The following is a 20685-nucleotide window of genomic DNA, read 5'->3' as shown; positions in this document are numbered from 1 at the left end:
CACAGATTTACGTAAAACTTGCTTGGTCTAATGATGATGATAGTAGAAAACATCCCTTGTAATATTTCTGTCTGAAATGTCATATTTGATGAGAAATAAGTAATCCAATTTCGCGTTTGGAGTTTATCGATCAGTGAGCATTTTATTTATTTTGTGAAAATTTGTGGATGATTTTAGGATACATGTATGTAAGTAACTATGGACATGGGTGTTGCAATAAGACTGGACAAATGGCATGGATGATGTTTTAAAAAATCAGTGTAATGGTTGTAAAATTTGATTTCATTTCATTTAATAATTTCAGGCTGGTAAAAATGGAAAGTACAAAAATAAGAACGATAGAAAACATCCGTAACAAAAAATTATAAAATTATCATTAGTTAATCTCCTGAGATGCCACAATTTGAAGAAAAAAAAACCCAGACAAAATTATTGGACATTATGGAATTAATAAACCTTGACTTGCAGTATAAAAATAGAAGAATATGAGCATCACGGCTTACAGTATAAAAATACGAGAACTAATTAAACTATAAAAGCTCATTAAATACAAAGATGCATAACACATAAACAAATTCTGCACGATTGTGTAAACGATATATGAAAATGCGATGACGATTTAGGGATTTGGAAGTATCTACACAAATTGCACACAAAATATCAGCGTATGGTTGGGAATTTTCATTTCATTTAATTCCTTAACTTCGGTTATTAATTTTATGCAGATACAAATGCAAAGTTCAAAAAATAAGAACGATAAGGAAAACATAACCTTGCCAAATCTCTGAAAAGGATTTAGGGATTCAGAAGTAAGTATGCAACGTGCAATTAAACAGTACAAACGGCACAGATCACAAAAGAAACAAAAACTTGTCAGCGTATGGTTTGTGAAATGACCATTATATGTAGCACGGGAGTAACTACATGTATGCAAATTACAATAAAACAGGACAAATAGCACGGATCATGTTAGAAAGAAAAACACATCAGCGTATGGTTTCTAAAATGACCAGTATGTACATGTAGCGAGGGAGTATGTACACGTGACCACTGCACACGTGAGTCTCTAACCAGTGACCAGGGTGTCCCTCCCCCACCCCCATGCTTATTAAATATACCATGCCTTTATTTCCCTTTCACCTCACGGACGTACAGTGCTTGCACTCAACGAATCGTCCACACACAGATTCACCATAAGTCAGTGCTCAGACGACTGTAGCACTGCCGTGCACACACACACACACACACGCAGCGACGTTAAATATTACTGACGTTTTTTTAATATTTTAAAGAGGTAGAGGGTCCTGACAGAGGGAGATGTACTCTGAATGATCTCATCGTTTGTACTGCATCGTCTTCTCAGGAGTGTCATCACGTCTCAAGACGCTCGGTACTTGGCGGGATTATTCTAAGCCGGTAACGTGTGACGGAATAAATAGTGGATACACAAGTTGTTCATCGGAGTTCTTGAGGATTGGCTCTGGCGTGAAGTGGCCGCACTTGTCCTGACATTAATTCTTTGTTTTTGTTTCATTCCCGATCTGTGCCTTGGGTTTAAAGAAGGGACAGCGTTTTACTTTTAGAGGTGATGTTAAGGCCTCTGAGCTTTAAATCCTGGAAATTTGATCTCTTTTCCCTTTTTTTTTTAATATCCGGGTTTTTGTTGGTGTTGTTTCAGATTAATGTTGAGAAATTTGAAATATTTGCTTGTGTATAAAGTCACCACAGATGTCAACATATGATTTGGTGTTCGTGTGTGGAGTAGGAAACGCTGAAGAAGTTTGTAAAGTGACGGGAAAATGTTCTGCAATCGCGGTTATTGATGAGTAATTTGAAACAGTTGTTTGTGTTAAGTAAGCACAGATCTCAACATCTGATTTGCCGTTTGCGTGGGGAATAGGAAACGCTGAAGAGCTTTGTAAAGTGACGGAGACATTTTCTGCAATCGCGGCTTCAACTCTTGGAAAACAAATATAAACTCAAAGCCGAAGCATCTGAGACAGAATAATAAGAAGAAAGTCATTGGGAGTTAAAATCTTAAATAGAAGGAGAGCGAACTCGTCGTCTTAAGAAGAAGGTTTGTAAAGTGACATTTTCTGCAATCTAGGCCTCAACTCAATTGGAAAATATTAAATCAAAGAGTAATGTGAGACAGAATAATCAAGAGAAAGTCATCAGTCTGGGGGGTTACAAATTTTAAAGAGTAGGAGAGTAAACTCGTTGACTTAAGAAGGAGAGAAGAGGTGAGCTGGAAACGAGGACGATTGCTATCGGCATGGTCGGCTAGGAAATGATGCGCCAAGACTTGACGCACTCGAAGATGGAGAGCAAGGGCCCTCTCGGCGGGGTATCGGTTACAAAACTGGTAACCGTAACATTGTAAAGCTAGCACCTGGTACATCGTCGGAAGCTTTAGAAATACCCCCTACTGGCCTTGCTTTCAGTTAATGTTTTTTTTTGTGGTGACATATTTAGGCGGGAATTATAAGCACTTTCTGTAGAATTGCAGCGGTTGTCATGGTAACTCATCCTGTCGTCAAGCGTCATGTATGAGGAGAGTCGTTGAGCTCAGAGGGGGATCAAAGTCATGTTTTTTCCCATCCTGTGTCTAATTAATCGGCTTTTGCACTCTGTGATCGCTCCAAACTCACTCCCCCCCCCTTCTTGATGGCTTCGACAAACACCCAATGTGGATGTACATTCCGGTTGCCATGGAAATGTATCTGATTCCCAATGATGTCTCGTTTCGTCTTACTAATGTTGAGGTTTCAACTTGTCCTGGACTGATGACAGCCGTCGCTGTTTTGTTTTTCCAAACAAAAAGCTCATTCCCCGCTCCTCTTGATATTCGATACAACGGCATTAATTCATTTGTCCCCTGATAGTTCTGGTATAATTACTGATCGGTAAAGAAGAAGAAAAAAAAAAAGTGATCTAAACTTGCGGTCGTCAGGAAAGGAAAAGTCCCCCGGATTTAAGTCTGCCCTCGGAAGCCATCACAACACGTTCATCTTCTCTTGTAATTAACGCCACCCTATGATTGTATCACCAGACGCGTGTGACCAACGAAAAAACATAAATAAATCAGCTTCGAGGAAATAACGATGTTGACATGTTCTTTTGCGAAACAAGTCTCGAGTTTGTGTAAAGAAGGAGGAGTTGAAAATGTGATTTTCTTTTTTCCCCGTCACTCCGGCTTGTCCGACCGACTGAATTTGACTCCGTCATAATCTGCGTGACATATGCGTCTCGTATTGTTCGTTTCGAAAGGATGGAATGACGTGAATACAATAACAACGCCTGATCATTGCCCCGAAGAGGTGAGCCCTAGTGAAACTTTACTCCTGCCTGGTCGGTGAGGGAGATTAGAGAGAAGGGAAGAAGGAAAAAAAAATCCTCAAAGTCTGTCGGCCAAATTGGATTAACCATTTCTGATGGGAAGTGCCTACATACTCCACGTGTCTTATATATTATGATCTGTTCGAAACCCCTGTATGTGGGAGACAGATTTGCTGAGATTGGATTATAAAAAAAAAAAAAAACGGGTGGATTCTGATCGACGTTAAGACAAGTAATGCATGGGTACTGGTCGATGCCCGGGTACCAGTCGACACCAGAGAAACAACCTGATTACCAGTGTACACACCTTAGTGAGAAAACACTAGCCGAGTGCCCTTTGTAAGACGACACTGTTTAGACCCTCGGGCCCTCGCTTGGGGGATTCTTGCCAGGGCACGTAGGCCGATTTATCGGACTCGTAATGATGGAACATAACTGTTACTTCAAGCAGCGCCAACGATCTTTCTCCGTTTGTCTCCAGTGCCAAGTAAGATTTAATAACTCTTTTTATCTTTCTTTACTTGTTTTTATTTTGCCCATAGATACTTTTTGCATTTTATTTTTTGCCCTTTTTTTTCTTCGTTCTTTTCAAAGTTGATATTTTGAAGAGTTGGATCTTTTTTTTCTTCTAACACATGTTTTTGTTGCATGTACATGTACATCAACTCGGCAGTACCGCAAAGTTTGCAAACGTAATTTTTTAAAACTTGTTTGTAACATTTACCTAGGGCTTGTTTCTTGCTTTAGAATAGTTTAGGTTTTTGAGGTTTTATCAAAAGTAACTAAAAGAATCGGTTAATTCTCTGTCATGTATCACCCTTGTTTTTTTTTGGTCTTCCTCATCTACACCAGCAAGAGGGGACCCAAGCCCACTAACCTAGATTTGTAATTGAAGAATTGTAAAAGTGGTTTTCTTTTTCTAGACCAATGGCAAGCCCGGACCCACTACATGTAGTTCTTTATTTGAGGTGATGTAGAGATTTTAAATCCACTGTAAGGAGGTTCAGGGGTTATATCTGTATCTTCTAGACCAAGGGGGAGACGCAGACCCCCTGCCCTAGTTCTGTATTTGTGGTGATGTAGGGAGTCTGTAAATCCTCTGAAATGTAACACCCGGGAGGTTCGGGGGGGGGGGGGGGGGGGGCTTCATCCTCTAGACCAATGGAAGACCAAGACAAACTACCCACAGTGGACTGATCTTTATGATGTCAGAGAGTTTGTAAATCCCCTGTAATGCAACAACCAGGAGGGTCAGCCTGGCTAAGTTATCCCCAACCAACACCAAAGGGAGTTTAAGGACCCCTCTTACCTTGTCATATATTTCTGGTCATGCTGAGTGATAATGTAGTTAGTCCAAAGGAAATTCTGCTGAAATCTTACACCCACATTTGCCAGGGTCTCTGTCCTACGTATATAGACGAAAAGACTGCTCTTCGTTCCCTCAAGAAATGAAATATTTACCGATGCCGTAAAATGATCTTACATGAGAAACAAACGTTCCAGAACTCAAGCCTGTATGCTTTGTTTTTGAAAGGGCAAGGGCACTAAGGCATTTTCTCCTTGGTAAAGGGCACCCTATGAGGAATTTGTAAATTTCTACTGGAGCATTTCAAGGGCACCAAGGCAATGGCAACGGGCAACGGAGGCAATCGCCTCTGTTGCCTCCGTGAAGTATCAGGCCTGAGAACTGCATGTACACAGGATCAGATAGAGGTGATATTTGCTGCGCCTTGTACCCAAGCCTAGTTTCTTGGATACAGACTTGTACACTGTATCGTTTCTAAATCCACTTCTAGTGTTTTTTCGCCGGGGGCTTTTCCGATTTTATAATCTTGTTAAGGTGCATAAAAGGTTGAGTGGAGAGGGGATTTGTGCGGTTGGACTAACTGCAAAATGCATGTAATCGTTTCGTGGGGGTTGCTGGTGAGCTCACTCTGTGGGTGTACAGTTTAGGTGAGTGGGGTTTGAGGGTTCGGATAGAAGGGGTAGGGTGAGTAGGGTGGGGTGGGGTGGGGTTGGAGAGGGGATTTGGGCGGTTGGACTAACTGCAAATTGCATGTAATCGTTTCGTGGGGGTTGCTGGTGAGGTCACTCTGTGGGTGTACAGTTTAGGTGAGTGGGGTTTGAGGGTTCGGAGAGAAGGGGTAGGGTGGGGTGGGGTGGGGTTGGAGAGGGGATTTGGGCAGTTGGACTAACTGCAAAATGCATGTAATTGTTTCGTGGGGGTTGCTGGTGAGCTCACTCTGTAGGTGTACAGTTTAGGTGAGTGGGGTTTGAGGGTTCGGAGAGAAGGGGTAGGGTGAGTAGGGTGGGGTGGGGTGGGGTTGGAGAGGGGATTTGGGCGGTTGGACTAACTGCAAAATGCATGTAATCGTTTTTCGTGGGGGATGTCTGGTGAGGTCACTCTGTGGGTGAACAGTTTAGGTGAGTGGGGTTTGAGGGTTCGGAGAGAAGGAGTAGGGTGGGGTGGGGTGGGGTTGGAGAGGGGATTTGGGCGGTTGGACTAACTGCAAAATGCATGTAATCGTTTCTGGGGGGTTGCTGGTGAGCTCACTCTGTGGGTGTACAGTTTAGGTGAGTGGGGTTTGAGGGTTCGGAGAGAAGGGGTGGGGTGGGGTGGGGTTGGAGAGGGGATTTGTGCGGTTGGACTAACTGCAAAATGCATGTAATCGTTTCGTGGGGGTTGCTGGTGAGCTCACTCTGTGGGTGTACAGTTTAGGTGAGTGGGGTTTGAGGGTTCGGAGAGAAGGGGTGGGGTGTGTGGGGAGGGGTGGGGTGGGGTAGGGTTGGAGAGGGGATTTGGGCGGTTGGACTAACTGCAAAATGCATGTAATCGTTTCGTGGGGGATGTCTGATGAGCTCACTCTGTGGTTGGTGGGTCAGGGATGAGGGGAGAGAGAAGGGGATGGGGGATAGTGTGGGGGTTGAGGTTGGGAGAAGATAGTGTAAGGGATGGGGATGGGGATAGTGTAGGGGCCGGTTATAATGTAAATAGGTATACCTGAGGTGTATTGTTGGCAAGTGTGGGGGAATGGGGTAACTGACAATTAAAGGATTTTTTTTTTTTTTTTTTTACAAGGTATACATTTACTTGAGTGTTGTCAAGGAAGGAAAATGGATTACAGAATAATAATAAAAATGCTGAAAACGGAAGTTTTTTCAACTCCCTCTGAAGTAAGAGGTAATTTAATACATCTAAAAGCACACAAAGTAATGCAACAATGGTGTTTTTACCTAGATATTTCTCTTTCAAATTCGTTGACCAATTGAGTAAAAATGTTCAGTTATTTGATGCATACATGTATGTTGGGATACACCAAGTGAGAATGATGGTCTTTGACAATTACCAAAGGTGTCCAGTGCCTTTAAGAATTGAATATTTGGCTTGAGAGGGATCAAATATTGAAGAGGCCTCACTTTAGCAGATGTTTGCAAACGCTACAAAATGCACTCAGCTTATCCTAGTGTATATTGGTTTTCAAAATTCTTCAGATGCTTCAGAAAATAAAAAAAGGTGGCCGGCTTATATCTCCATCTCTTTTCCTAATCTACCCACGACATTAAGAGAAATGGCTCGGCCGACCAAGTCGTTGAAAAATTCATAGTCTGGCATTACCGCAAAATGTAAACGGCGAGGACCATGCTCTTCTCATGAGTGAGTTGTTGTGAGGGGTCGTTGACTCTGGGATTGGTTGGCGCGGGGCACCGGTGTCAAGCCTGTGAGCTTGATATGCTTTTATAGTGTTGAAGCCCGCACCAATTTGGCTGGTGTACGTCGGGGTTATTTGCTTCAGCCGGTGTGGCGTTACAAGTATTTTTGTTGGCTGGTGACGTTTTGTTGTAATCCCATCTTGGGTAGAGTCCATCGACCTCAAGCTAAGCATTTATTTTTTTGTGAGGAGCTTGAGGTTTTGAGTTATTTATTCAAACACACAAATTCAATTTTTTTTTATCTACATTTGCATAGGATTAAAACAATCAAAAAGTTCCAAAAAAGAACAAAGGTATACTTTTGTCTTTAAAGGCTTTGTCACATGAGGCAACTTTTACAGGCAATATGGAGGCAACCAACTGCAGTGAATGTCACCTGAGGCTTTTACAGGCAACTTGGAGGCAACCAACTACAGTGCATGCTACACTGAACTGCCGTCGATTTCACAAAACTCTTCCTAACTTAAGACTAATATTAGGACTTAGGACGAGTCACAACCCTGCACTGTAGCATGCAGACCTTAAGATTAATCCTAAGTTAGGGCGAGTTACTCGTCCTAACTCGAGATAAGACGAGTCCTAACTCTTTGTGAAATCGACGGCGGGACCACTTCAGCACCACATGACTGATTTTCCCCAAAATTTCTTTCGATCCCAAAGAAAAATGTGTTTTTCAAATGTAACTGCCCTTTTCTTCTTGGAGATAACTCTAGTTGCCAGTAAATTAGCTCGTGTGACGTGGCCCTTAGTCAGAAAATATAATCACAAGCCTAAATTTGTGAATATTTTGTCAATATTTTTTATATGCTCTCTAATTGTATGCACAAATCCATAGATCCTCGTCCATTTGCCATGTTGGGTTATAGACTATTTTTAAACAATCATCTCTTGTTGTTTTTCTCCCCGTCTCCGCTGTCTTAATTGTTGCCATTTCTAACCTTTCAGAGATCGTGACATTGCATCGAGGACGACATCCTGTTTCTTGAGTGTTTGCTCTCCACGATCGTTCTCCACGACTTGCAGCGTCCTCGACAGCCACAAACAATTTTATTTCTCTCTCCTTTTTTTTTTTTACAAGGACGGGTTAAATATAGTATCAGGCTGCCCATAAATTTAATGGAAAAAATCAAGGATGTGAAATTTTCTATGACTCTGTACAAATGTATATTTTTGTATTTAATACCTAGTCTTCCAAGCACCTTGGCCTAGCTTCATAGAGCTGATTAAGCGGCAAATATTCCTGTGCTAAGCATTAAATGAGCAGGATCCCAGTCATAAACTGTACATGTGGAATGGTAGTTTGGCTGGTAGCCTTATTCTTGTAAGCTTAAGTGCTTAGCTACTTTTCGGGGTTATGGAAGTGGGCCAAGTGCCAAATTTTACAAACCTGTACACTGTAAAAGTAGAAGATGATGATTAGAAAACATTTCTGGACGCAGAACTATAGACCATTTCGACGAAACAAAAAATGGTAGCGCCCTCTATAGAAAATTACCAACTGCAGTGTCTTTAGGTGCACAATCGCAACAAATGGCGCGCAGTGCTCAACACTTGCGCGCCCGGTGCGCGTTCGAGTGAGTGCGTCACCGTTGCTGGTCAGTTGTCGACCAAATGTGCGCACTCGATTTTGCTCTAAAATAGCCACAGCTGTTTTCGATGTTACATGTAGTGAGAAAGCCTTATGGAAACCCAAGACAGCATCATGAAAGTACGTAACATTACAGACTGTACTGTACTCTGCAATGTGACTGCACTTTCCTTTGCTTAATTACCCTCTACAAATACCATTTCATTAAAGATTGATACGACTGTTCCGAGAGAGTTGGCTTTGTAATTTGTTTCATGTACGTTGCCGAGTATGATTTATTTAAATGCGCAATAAGCAAATGAATCCCTTCCCCTCGGGCTAATTCATGTTTTTCAGCCGACAAAGAACCAGATATGTGAAAAAAAGGCTTTATAAATGTAGGGGATTAGTTACAAATTTGTATTACATTTGTACTATGACTATTATGAAATTTCTTTCCAAGGGGTTCATTTCGTGCTGATTTTTTCCCTCCCCTTTTTCCCCCTTGTTTATTTGTTTACCCTGATGTACATGTAGTGTACATGTTATTGATGTTTGTGAATGAATAACTTTGGAAGTGGTTATTATGCAGTCGTCTGAATTAACACTGAACCGTCGGCGGCAAGTAACTTTGGCAATGGACAAGTAAACTCATGACTGGCCAAGTCCAGCTGTCTTGTTCAAATTTTTGTTCAAATATGACTTTCTGTCTGAAGAAAAAAAAAAAAAAATCTTTAAAAGTCGCAGGTTTCATTCCAGCTCTAACAATTTTTTTTTTTTTCAACCTCAAATTAGGTAACATTTTCCCTTTTGTATTTTATAATGTATAGTATCCAACCTGATTATGGTTGCAAATAAATGATCTTTATCTTACCTTGTGAGTTATTACTTGAAACTTAAAATTGAGTGAGAAAACAAACAACAAAAATTAAATGCTTTCTCCACAAAGCCTTTTTTTATTTTTCTGTTGGGGAATTTTGTTGTTGCTGCGAGTATCTGATATCGATGCAAAATGTAAGAGACAGCCACTAAACAAAGCTAAGCAAGCCAACCCACGTTCAGATTATCAGGGGAAACCGTGTTAGGTGCGCAGTAGAATTTACACAAATAAAAAGCTTACTTGTGCTTGTGGGTAATCCCCAAGCAATCCTCAAAACGTCAACCCAAGCAATTTCACTTTTTCAACCATACAAAAAAAAAAAAGGGGAAAAAAAAGGGAGAGAAAATTCTGTAGCAAACTCAACGTGAGTGGTTTTTGTTGTTGTTAATGTTTATACAAATTTCTCAGAGGCAACGATTCCTTTGCTCGAGCAATCCAATAATTTCTGTAGGATTAAGGCCCATAAATTTAATCAAGAGTCGCATTTAAGCGGAATTTTTGTCTGCCGGCCTTCCTGAAAATCACGATTGAGAAATGTCGCTGGGAATTAGGGGAGATGTAGCAACATTATAACATGAGCAACGGGAGAGTGGAGCAATTAAGCGCAGTTTGAGGGTTTGTTTGTGGTAAATGATGGCGTGATGTAGTGACATGAGATGGTAGTTTGTGTCGCGGTTGTCGATGTTGATTAGTGAACTTGAACTGTTAAGAGAGTTTGATCGCTTTGGGACACGGCCAGGGAATGTTTGAGGAATGATTCGAGGCAAAGTCTCTTGACCACGTTGACCTTGGTTGTCTGTAGGCGTTTTCTTTTGTTTTTTTTTGTAATTCGGCGACAAAATATTATTTATTTGTTTCTCAGTACAATACATGCAGAGTTGCAAGTCTGCTTCATTTAAAACTGTTTTTTTAGTGATGAAATAATTGCGTTGGGGATGTACAGAATATAACTTTCTATTTGTACTCTTTGGGCCATGTCACACGGGGTAATTTACAGGGCAAGAAGAGAATCCATTTGAATGTTCCCATATTTGTGGGGAAACCGTAAGTGATTTTCCCCCTAGAAGTGCCCCTTACGAGAGAGAAATTACTGTGCAATGCTGAAAATGAAATTCAAGGCCTGCTAGCCCTATTTTTTCTGTCTTCCGGGAGACGTATAATTTGCACCCAATTTCATAAGGACTCTACAATCCCGGCCAAAATGCTTGGGCCACCCATTCCTATTGTTATATAAAACCATTCCCTGTCCACTTCCCACTTAAAATAAACATTGGCTCATGTTATGTCTTTTCAGTGCAGGAATGTTGTCAGTCCATCTGGTTTTCGGTCTTCCTCTTTTGCAGCACGACCAGCCCTCCTCTATGCCCCTTTAATCTAAACCCTATCCGACCCGAATCATGATCGGCTACTTGGCCTTCTCAAATCTCACTAATCGGATAAAATATGCTGCAGTACCCCCGTCCCATTACACTGCTCCGTACACCAATCTATCCTCTCAGTGAATTTAATTCACTGGAAAAAATTTCAAGATAGGATTCGGAGGTGGAAAGAGAGAAAAAAAATAAACCAAGGAATTTTACTCGGCCATTTTGTCAGCGCCACGTAGATTTTTATCAGGAAAGTTCATCAATGGTCAGCTACAGCGATGGCCCGTGGGCGACTTTGATATGAGTATATATGAACCACGGTTACTCATGCGGAATAGGTAGCATGCTATCTCTCCCTTCTTAAAGGAGCAGTCGTGATGTTTTGCAATGGCTTTAGAGGGGCAGTTGTGTTGCGGTTAGGGCGATGTGCCAAAATAGGCCTTTAGGGGACTTTGATATGAGTGTATATGAGCCATGGTTACTCCTGAGGAATGGGTAGCATTCTATCTGTCCCTTCTTAAAGAAGCAGTTGTGATGTGTTGCAGTCGGAGCGGTCAAGGTTCGAAATTAGCGGTCGCCCGGTCGCCAAATGCGAGTGAAAATAGCGGCGGGCGAGTGAAAACCCTTTCTCACTAGCCCGCCGGGCGAGTCAAAATAATTATTCCAAATAATTATTTTTCAGTGGCAAAATCCCACAGAAAACTTTTACTGAAGCTTTTAAACTCGTAAGTTTGACAATTCTAGATACTTGCTAGATTTAATTTTGCCGTGATCAGGACCGGAATTGCTGTCGTTTGTTTCAGAAAACACGTACAATCAATTGAAAACACGATGCACAAACCACATGGTGCCGAGTATCCTTGCAGTACTTGTACATGTACACGGTCGCCCACTGGTACGTCCATGTCCATGCAGTATGCACAGCACATACACAACACACACACAGTCGTCCAAAGTCCATTCTGACCAACACTCTACACGCTGTGGTTGGCTGTTGGTGGCTGTTGATAATTCCATATTCATGATGTTCTTGACTAGACTTCAATGCAGTACACGTTCGCGAACGGAGTAAATAATTGCCGCACAGTGTGCAAAATGCCTGCAGACTGTGCACAATGTACAGACTTGGAGGAATTCCAATAACATGGACAACTTTTGCCAACAGAGGGCGTTGCGAGGCAAAGTTCATTGAATTATTTATCGATGTGCGTTGTTGACTGGTTGTTGATTCATGAAGATTTTGTTGCAAACGGAGTTCAAAACATATTCAAATCAACCGACCCCCTAACCATGAAGTCATTAAAGTTGTTGTTGATGGAAAAGGGATAGTTTAAAGTAAAAATTCAGATATAAAATCCTCCAAAAAAAGCAATTTTGAGGGCTTCATTTTCGTTTTGTTTTTTTATTATTTATTTTTGAAAATTTTGCGTATAAATACATGCGGGCTAGTGAAAAAACCTGCGGGCGATCGAGAATTGTGGTTGACTCGCCCTGCAGGCGATTGAAAAAAAAAGTTAAGGGAAACCCCTGGCGGTGTGCCAAAGTAGTCCTTTAGGCGACTTTGATATGTACATGTATATGTATGAACCCTGGTCACTCCTAAGGAATGGGTAGCATGCTATCTCTCCCTTTCCTAAAGGAGCAGTCATGACGTTTTGCATGGCTTGAAAGGGGCAGTTGTGTTGCGATTGGAGCAATGTCCCAAAAGAGAACGGCTGATCGTGAACAAACATTGAATGCTGACAACGGATGCACTTCAAATTGAGCTTCTATGCTTTCAAGTGTTTTATATAGGGTATGTACGAGCCACCTCAGTGCATACATGTAGTATATCAATTCAAACGGTGAGAACCTGCCTATTCTCTGACTGCTCCATACCTCACTAGGCCTGGACGATTAGTGAAATTTACTACTCAACTAGTCGCTCCTCAAATAGTCGCAACTTCTTGACGACATTAGTCACAACTGATTGTTAATTCTCAAGATGCACTGTGGCATCCAACTTTTCTTTAGCCGTCCCTTTTCCATTGTCAGTGAGTTGACTAACATAATTCACCTGATTTGATGAAACCGAGTGAGCGTTTACACCAAAGCAGATGTTGCAATAAACTAGGATTTGTAACTTTGCATGGTGGAAATACGATATGGAAAGCTTTGCGGTAACACCTAGTAATGACTGTCTCTCAATGAGTTGGAGGGTTCTGAAGAGAACCGTTGGTTTCAACTCGACGTTTCGATCAGTATGCTCTGATCGTCTTCGGGAGGTTCTTTTCAGAACCACCCCAACTCATTTAGAGATAGTCATTACATGGTGTTACCGCAAACCTTTCCTTACTACTATTAGACAGTACCTTGTTTTGACCGTACACCGACTCACTTTGTAACTGTAACTTCACCAGAACCAAGAATAATAATAATAATATGGATTTATAATGCGCACTTTTCCAGAAAACCGATCAAGGCGCCTACACAAAATGAAAACATTATACAATAGAAAATGAAGAATAAACAAAACATAATGAAACCCAGTGAAAGTCTAAGTGAACAAGTGTGTTTTCAGTTCCCTCTTAAAGTTGTTGAGAGATGTTGTTTGGCGAAGTGAGACTGGGAGCTTATTCCAAAAGGCAGGAGCAGCTTTGGCGAATTGTTCTAGACCATGGCTCTACCAGCAAGTGAGACCCAGCAGATCGTAGAGCACGACTGCTGTGCTTAGTCAAGAAAGCAAACAACTACCCTTTTCCCTCCTGAGCAATATCGATGAAAGTAGTGCGTGATTTGTTCCATTTACACCCGAACGGTATATGATTAAATTTCTTTACTTCAACCAACGATCAATACATTGTTGATTGAGTTATTGATAGAACATGATACATGGAGCCAGGACCTTGTTTGTTGTTAAAAAACACAAAAACCAATAATAGATAAAAAGTAGAAACCTCGGCATAGAAAATTGCTCATATTTCCCTCCAATCGAATCAATAATGGTAAAGCCAAACTGAAATGTCAATGGGTGGGTGAGTGTTACCAGTCTGTTAAAGGCACTGGATACTATTGGTAATTACTTAAAATAATTGTTAGCATAAAAAACTTACTTGGTAACGAGCAATGGGGAGAGGTTGATAGCTTAAAACATTGTGAGAAACGGCTCCCTCCGAGTAATATAGTTTTTGAGAAAGAAGTTAGTTCTCACTAAAATATTTGAATTTAGTTAGAGACCTCAGCTGAGGTCTCAAATTCAAGGCATCTGAAAGCACACAACTTGTGCGACGCTGATGTTTCTTCTTCCATTGCTCTCTCGCAACTTTGACGACCAATTGAGTCCAAATTTCCACAGGTTTTCTTATTTCATATGATGAGATACACCAAGTGAGAATACTGGTATTTGAAGGTGTCCAGTGCCTTTAACTCCTGATGTTTTGCTGTTGGTTGTATGGTTCGGGCCAAGGGGAGTGTAGGCGGGTGTAGGTGTCCGGGACGGTTTTGCTTTGAAAATCGTTGACTTTTATTCAAGGGCTGGTTTGGTTGAAGATTGTTGAGAGACACTTGTGATAAGGAGCTGCCCTTGTGTTTACTTCATTACTTCATAGAACTAAACGTTTTTTTTGTTCAGTCATTAGTTTACTGGCCCGACACTAAAACCACTTGCCTCAAGCCTGCAGTCCAGTGTTAAGAAAACTCAGGCCTTGTAGCGTTTTTGTTTGCAAGGTTTTAAACTAAGATAACAGAGAAGATAAAAAAAAATGCTAATGCCCACGGGCAAAAAGAAACGGGCAACAAAACAGACGGGAGATATTAAGGGTTTTTTAAAAGTCAACTGGCCCCACAGGACGTGTTTCATGCACCATGCAACTTCAAACAGAGTAGAAATTACACCCCCATAGAAATCAACGGGTAAAAAATCGAGCGGTACAATTTTTTCCCCGGCAAATATTTAAAAAATTTGACTTAAAAAAAGAGAAGGGCAAGTGGGCATGGCAAAAGCATGTTTATAATCAGGAGGAAGTAGTCAAAATAAAGTAAGGAATGTTTTTGGCGTTTCAATTTTACTAATTTTGTTGTTGAAAATTTCATTGTTGTCCTGTTTTATCTGTAATTCTTTGTCTGATTGTCCTAGCTCTTTCTTTACTGTGTGAGGATTCACTCACCTTAATTTGGTAGATTTTGGCGCCTTACAAAACTACTTTATATTTCTATTTGTCTTGTTTAAATCCATAATTTTATTTCTGACAGTTGACTCTTTTAGCCTGATTGCATCACACATGTTGTAAATTATATCAACACCTACATCTTGTAGACTTATTACATCTTCTTTCATTGTGTTCAGACAGCAACCTCGAACCCCTCTCTCATCTCACACATCCCATGAGACCTTTTCACGTAGGTGGTTTCAACCATCTTGTTTTCCATCGCCGAAGTCACAGTTACACAATTGATTTTCTTCTCGTTAACGATCACGTAATGATATGTGTAGGATGATGCTTTCTCTCATTGTCCCTTCCTCCATTCATGTCATGTTTTAAAAAAGATCAGGCCGCATTCAGAAGATGTGACCTTTCGTATTTCATTTTTTTTCCCCTTTTTTTCCCCTGGTCTCCTTTTGTTCGGCGTGTTTTTGTGTGCGCTGTCGAGAAGATGTCGTTTGCTCGGTACTCAAGTAGGAGACTCTGTTTCTAATTCGGCTCAAAAATCGTCTCCATGGAAGGTGTAATCAAATATCCACCACCCAAGGTCTTTGATGACAACTGCATGTTTTAATTGCGGTTTTCTTTATGTATGATGTTTGGTTTTCAAAAAAATTACTGTTTAAAGGCAGTAGACACTATTTGTAATTACTCAAAATAATTATCATCATAAAACCTCACTTGGTAACGAGTAATGGGGAGAGGTTGATGGTATAAAACATTGTGAGAAACGACCCCCTCTGAAGTGACATAGTTTTCAAAAAAGAAGCAATTTTCCACGAATTTGATTTCAAGACCTCAAGTTTAGAATTTGAGGTCTCAAAATCAAGTATCCGAAAGCACGCATTTCTTGTGACCATGGTGCGACAAGGGTATTTTTTCTTTCATTAATATCTCGCAACTTTGATGACCGATTGAGCTCAAATTTTCACAGGTTTGTTATTTTATGCATTTAAGGTGAGATACACCAAGTGTGAAGACAAGTTTTTGACAATTACCAATAGTGTCCAGTGTCTTTAAAGGCACTGGACACCTTTGGTAATTATCAAAGACCACTATTATATTATCACTTGGTGTATAAAATAACAAATCTGTAAAAATTTCGACTCACTTTGGTCATCAAATTTGCAAGAGGTTAATGAAAGAAAATACACTCTTGTTGCACAAATGTGTGTGCTTTCAGATGCCTAATAAAAGGCTTCAGGTCTGAGATCTTTTATTATTTGAGTGAGAAATTACCTCTTTCAATTTTATCAGGGTCTGTTCATCTAGAGGTTGCTATATATACAAAAGCTTGCCCCGAATCATGTGACATAGAAAACTGTGTCTATTGACCCAATTCACCCGACGTCATCATCAGAATAATCTTGGATTCGCCACTTTGGTGGGCAATGTCACTGTGCGTTATTCAGTGAAGTGCGCATTTAGGGGACACAGCGTTTACACGTAAACCTATTGGCCACCATAATGGTAGGCATGGCACAGTCGCCGTATGTGACGTGCGTGCAAGGGGTCAATAGTCTAAGGAATTCAAATGTAAGCGGTAACTTGAGACTATTAAGCAAGTCATCGTACCAGACATTATTCAAATTTATATAACACCCAAGCAGATCCTTGCCATTTGATTGGAGGATTGTCCGTCACGTGATAGCAAATAAAAGTACCATTGCACGCTGAGTCACTCGCCGTGCTTTTTCGTTCCATCCGAAAAGTACCATTGCACGCTGGCACGCTGCCAGCGTGCAATGGTACTTTTCGGATGGAACGAAAAAGCTGAGTAAAAACATCACTGCGTGCGCGTGTCTTTGGTAACGCAGCAGGTGTTACTGCAAGAAAGCATAGTAAAATTACTAGCATTCGGCTTCTACAGTTGAAATTGTTTGTTTTGGAAGTTGTTTCTTTCAATCAAAATGACAAAGTTCTACTTGGATGTTATATAAAACAAATAATGAATGTTTTTCATTCGTGCAATGGTGCGAATATGTTCATTCGTTGAAAGCTGGAATGTTCCATTCAACGAGGCGGAGCCTCGTTGAATAGAACATTCCATCTTTCAACTCATGAACATATTCGCACCATTGCACTCATAAACATTCATTATGTGTATACTAACTCTCAAATGGCTTATTGAGGAGCCCATGCATAGCACCATTTCACGTCACAGACCAATAATTCCATGCAGCCACCCCTTGCCAGTTAGCAACACGGATGCACTATACCCCCCAGTTGGCGACATGCACCTCTACAACAAAACGCACCCGCGATTAACTCTAACAAGCATTTTGACCTTTTTAATATTGCATCAGAACATCACGTCATACTACAGGTTTTTTTTTTTTTGCAAAATAATTCCCGTTAAATAATCTTCCTTTCCTTAGGTAATTCAATCAAATGGCAATTCGTGGGAGTCCGAGTTGACCTTTTCCCTCTAGTGGTTAAAAGTATTATATGGAAGCTTAGCATTTATCGACTGGCTCAGTTTCCAGTTTCCAGTTTAAAGGCAGTGGACATTATTGGTAATTACTCAAAATAATTATTATCATAAAACCTTACTTGGTGACAAGTAATGGGGAGAGGTTGATAGTATAAAACATGGTGAGAAACGGCTCCCTTTTCGATAAAGAAGTAATTTTCCACGAATTTGATTTTGAGACCTCAGATTAAGAATTTGAGGTCTCAAAATCAACCATCTAAAAGCACACTACTTTGTGTGACAAGCGTGTTTTTTTTCTTTCATTATTATCTTGCAACTTCGATGACCGATTGAGCTCAAATTTTCTTAGGTTTGTTATTTTATGCATACGTTGAGATATACACCAAGTGAGAAGACTGGTCTTTGACAATTACCAATAGTGCCCGGTGTCTTTAATAGTGAAACTGAAACGGCTTGACGACTACCTGTGTCTAAAGCATTTATCAAGCGCCTTTTAAACAAGCGACCTTTCTCAAACCTCAGCTTAGGCTCAGGCTTAGGCCTTTGACCTGCATCTTTCGGCAGCGTATTGCACGAACATCGGCTCACGAAGGCCTTGACCCGGAGCCTAAGACGAGATTTGAGAAATGCCCAAGATCAAAGCGCTACAAAGTGACCAAACCAATGCAACTATACTACGACATATTACATTTGATACAGATAAGTTTAAGAGATTTCTTGAAGTAAGGCAAAGAGTTACAATTTTATAATGGATACTGGGAGGTTGTTCCACATTTGGGGAGCCACAGATAGGTGAAAGCAGATGAGAGTGTTCTGATGGTTGAGTGTTCGGTTAGGCGTGTGGTGTCAGAAGCTGATCGGTTAACTCCGAAAATGGTGAGTGGGGCATGTTCACCACGTTCGACGTGCACGCAAGGGGTCAATAAAATACATTAACACACAAAATAAAACAAAGAATACACAGCTACTTGTATTGTACATCAAACAGAAACCTTTAACCAGCCTTGACAAGCTTAATCAGTCATCGATCATCATCACTCTTGTCAAGGTTAGTTAGGCTACCCAACCTCAACTAGCCTTTAGTTGTCTATCACTAACTCCATCTTTAATCTGTCATCAACCCCCTTCTCTAATCTTAACCAGAAACTCCAAGTTTAACTGCTCACTGGTCATCACCTCATCTTGCAAATCCTCTGCCATCTCCATCGCCCCAGAGTTCCCCACGGACATTGCTCCTAACCCTTCTCCCTATATTTTTGTCCTCTTCAATTCGTCCCCCCCCCCTCAATCTATCTCGGGGCATTGCCCGATCTGCCATCACGGTTATTATCATTTAGTTGTCGAGCAGGGCAGCCTTATATGTCTCGCGGGGGACCGTATTGTTATCAGAGCTTCCCTGATTTGAGGGGATTAGATTTACCATTTTGTCGCGGCCTGATCCACTACGGGTCAGTGAAGGGTATCTAGTTTGTGAATAAGGCAAAATAAATAAAATTATGTTTAGCGTCCCCGTTCCCTTCTTATTTTAGAGGCCGCCTCCTTTTTTTTAATTTTAAAAAATTTATTATGAATAAGTCTGGAAAAGTAACAGTAATATTAGGAATGAAAAAACAAGCCCAACACGCACACAAAAGGGATGGGGATGTATATGTACATGTACACATGGTTGTACCCGCAAGTTTACTACTATTCATTTATAGTTTCTTTCTACAATGTACATGTATGTATGTATAAACTTAACAAAAGGGAAATTAAAAACCAAAACGAAAAGCCCAGTATTTAAAAATATTTCAGGCGGCCATTTTGAAAAGTAAGAAAAAACCCTCCTTCCTTTTTTTCAAAAAAGGCGGGATGCTAAACAATTTTTTTTTTTTTTTTTACTAAGCGGTCGGATGGGACTTGAAATGAAGCCCAGAGTGGACATTGCACCTAATACGCAAGACCTCTTGTGTTTTTTTTAAACGAATAAATTGGCTGAAAACGTTTCTTGGCTTATATGCTCTGCTGATGAGATTGCATTTGATGTTTTACATTTTAAAGGGAAGGTACAGGGCTGGAATTACACGTAGGCCCTGAAGGCCATGCCCTCCATTGCTCTGGTCTTGTCCTTGGTGCCCCTTCAAAAGTTCCTGTTAACTTTGAGGTTTTCAAAAGGGAGTGCCCTTTGCAAAATGAAAATGGCTTTGCCCTTTTAACATGTTCAAGGATGAAATTCCATGTATTTCCACTTCACTGCTTATGTAACACTTAGTTACTTAATCATGTTTGTTGTGTTGTCTTTTAGCCCATTATGCCATTAACATTTTTTTAATTAATGTGTATTTTTTCCTGTGACTTTTTTTTTTGAGGGGGCAGACTACAAAAACAAACGTCAAACGGATTATTCCAAGACTGCTCTTAAAACCTTCAATAAATTATTTAGAGAGAGAAAAAAAAACCCACCATAAACATCTTTTGGGAAATAAATTTTTAGAGGTAGTGTCGCTAATCCGAGGTTTAATTTTCACAACGATAATAACCGGGGAATTTGGTTCGCGCCTCATAGTATAAATTCAGATAGAAAATGCACGACACTGAAAGATGAGACACACACCACTATATATTCAGCTAATCAAGGCGCTGTGAAAATGTGAGCGTTTTTCTTCGGCGGTAATCATAAATTGTAAGTTGACCACACACAGCCCGCCCACTCGTTCTTTGTTTATTTTTTCGGAGCTATATCGGGGCGAGGGATAGAGGGGGACAGGTTTGACGACATTCCTGGGATGATCTGTAGAGATAGTGAAGTGTTATTTTATAGGGATGGATTGTGTGGGACCAGAAGACTGTTAATTAACGGAACGTCTCGGAACCGTGAATCAAGAAAATTCACTTGACACAAATTGTAGCATTTGACGGGATGTGGCACAAGATGGGTAGTTGTCGGAGGGCAGTTTATTTGCTGATCAGAGTATGCTTTGGCTTCGTTAGAAGTACTGCCGTCGATTTCACAAAACTCTTCCGAAACTTAAGACTAATCTTAGGACTTAGGACGAGTCACAACCCTGCACTGTAGCATGCAGACCTTAAGATTAATCCTAAGTTAGGAAGAGTTACTCGTCCTAACTCGAGATAAGACGAGTCCTAACTCTTTGTGAAATCGATGGCTGATCCCTATTTATGGGTTGAATAAAGAAAATACTGCCTACAATACATGTACATTAGGA

The 20685-nt window shown here is 40.7% G+C and overlaps 1 protein-coding gene across 9 annotated transcripts in view; it reads left to right on the top strand.

The window, feature by feature from the left end:
* The first annotated feature begins 3558 nt into the window (after window positions 1–3558).
* LOC117304987 (liprin-alpha-1-like) overlaps window positions 3559–20685 on the top strand; it is a 68162-nt gene continuing 51035 nt past the window's right edge. For all 9 annotated transcript variants that reach the window (XM_033789653.1, XM_033789659.1, XM_033789652.1 and 6 more), the window contains exon 1: window positions 3559–3826. In XM_033789653.1, the coding sequence (XP_033645544.1) occupies window positions 3761–3826 (66 nt within the window). In that variant the 5' untranslated portion in view covers window positions 3559–3760. The remainder of the gene's footprint in view (window positions 3827–20685) is intronic.

Source organism: Asterias rubens, chromosome 22 (genome assembly GCF_902459465.1).
Source record: "Asterias rubens chromosome 22, eAstRub1.3, whole genome shotgun sequence".
Lineage (NCBI taxonomy): Eukaryota > Metazoa > Echinodermata > Asteroidea > Forcipulatida > Asteriidae > Asterias > Asterias rubens.
Note: the sequence above shows the minus strand (reverse complement) of the source record. Positions and strands in the feature narration are given on the sequence as shown.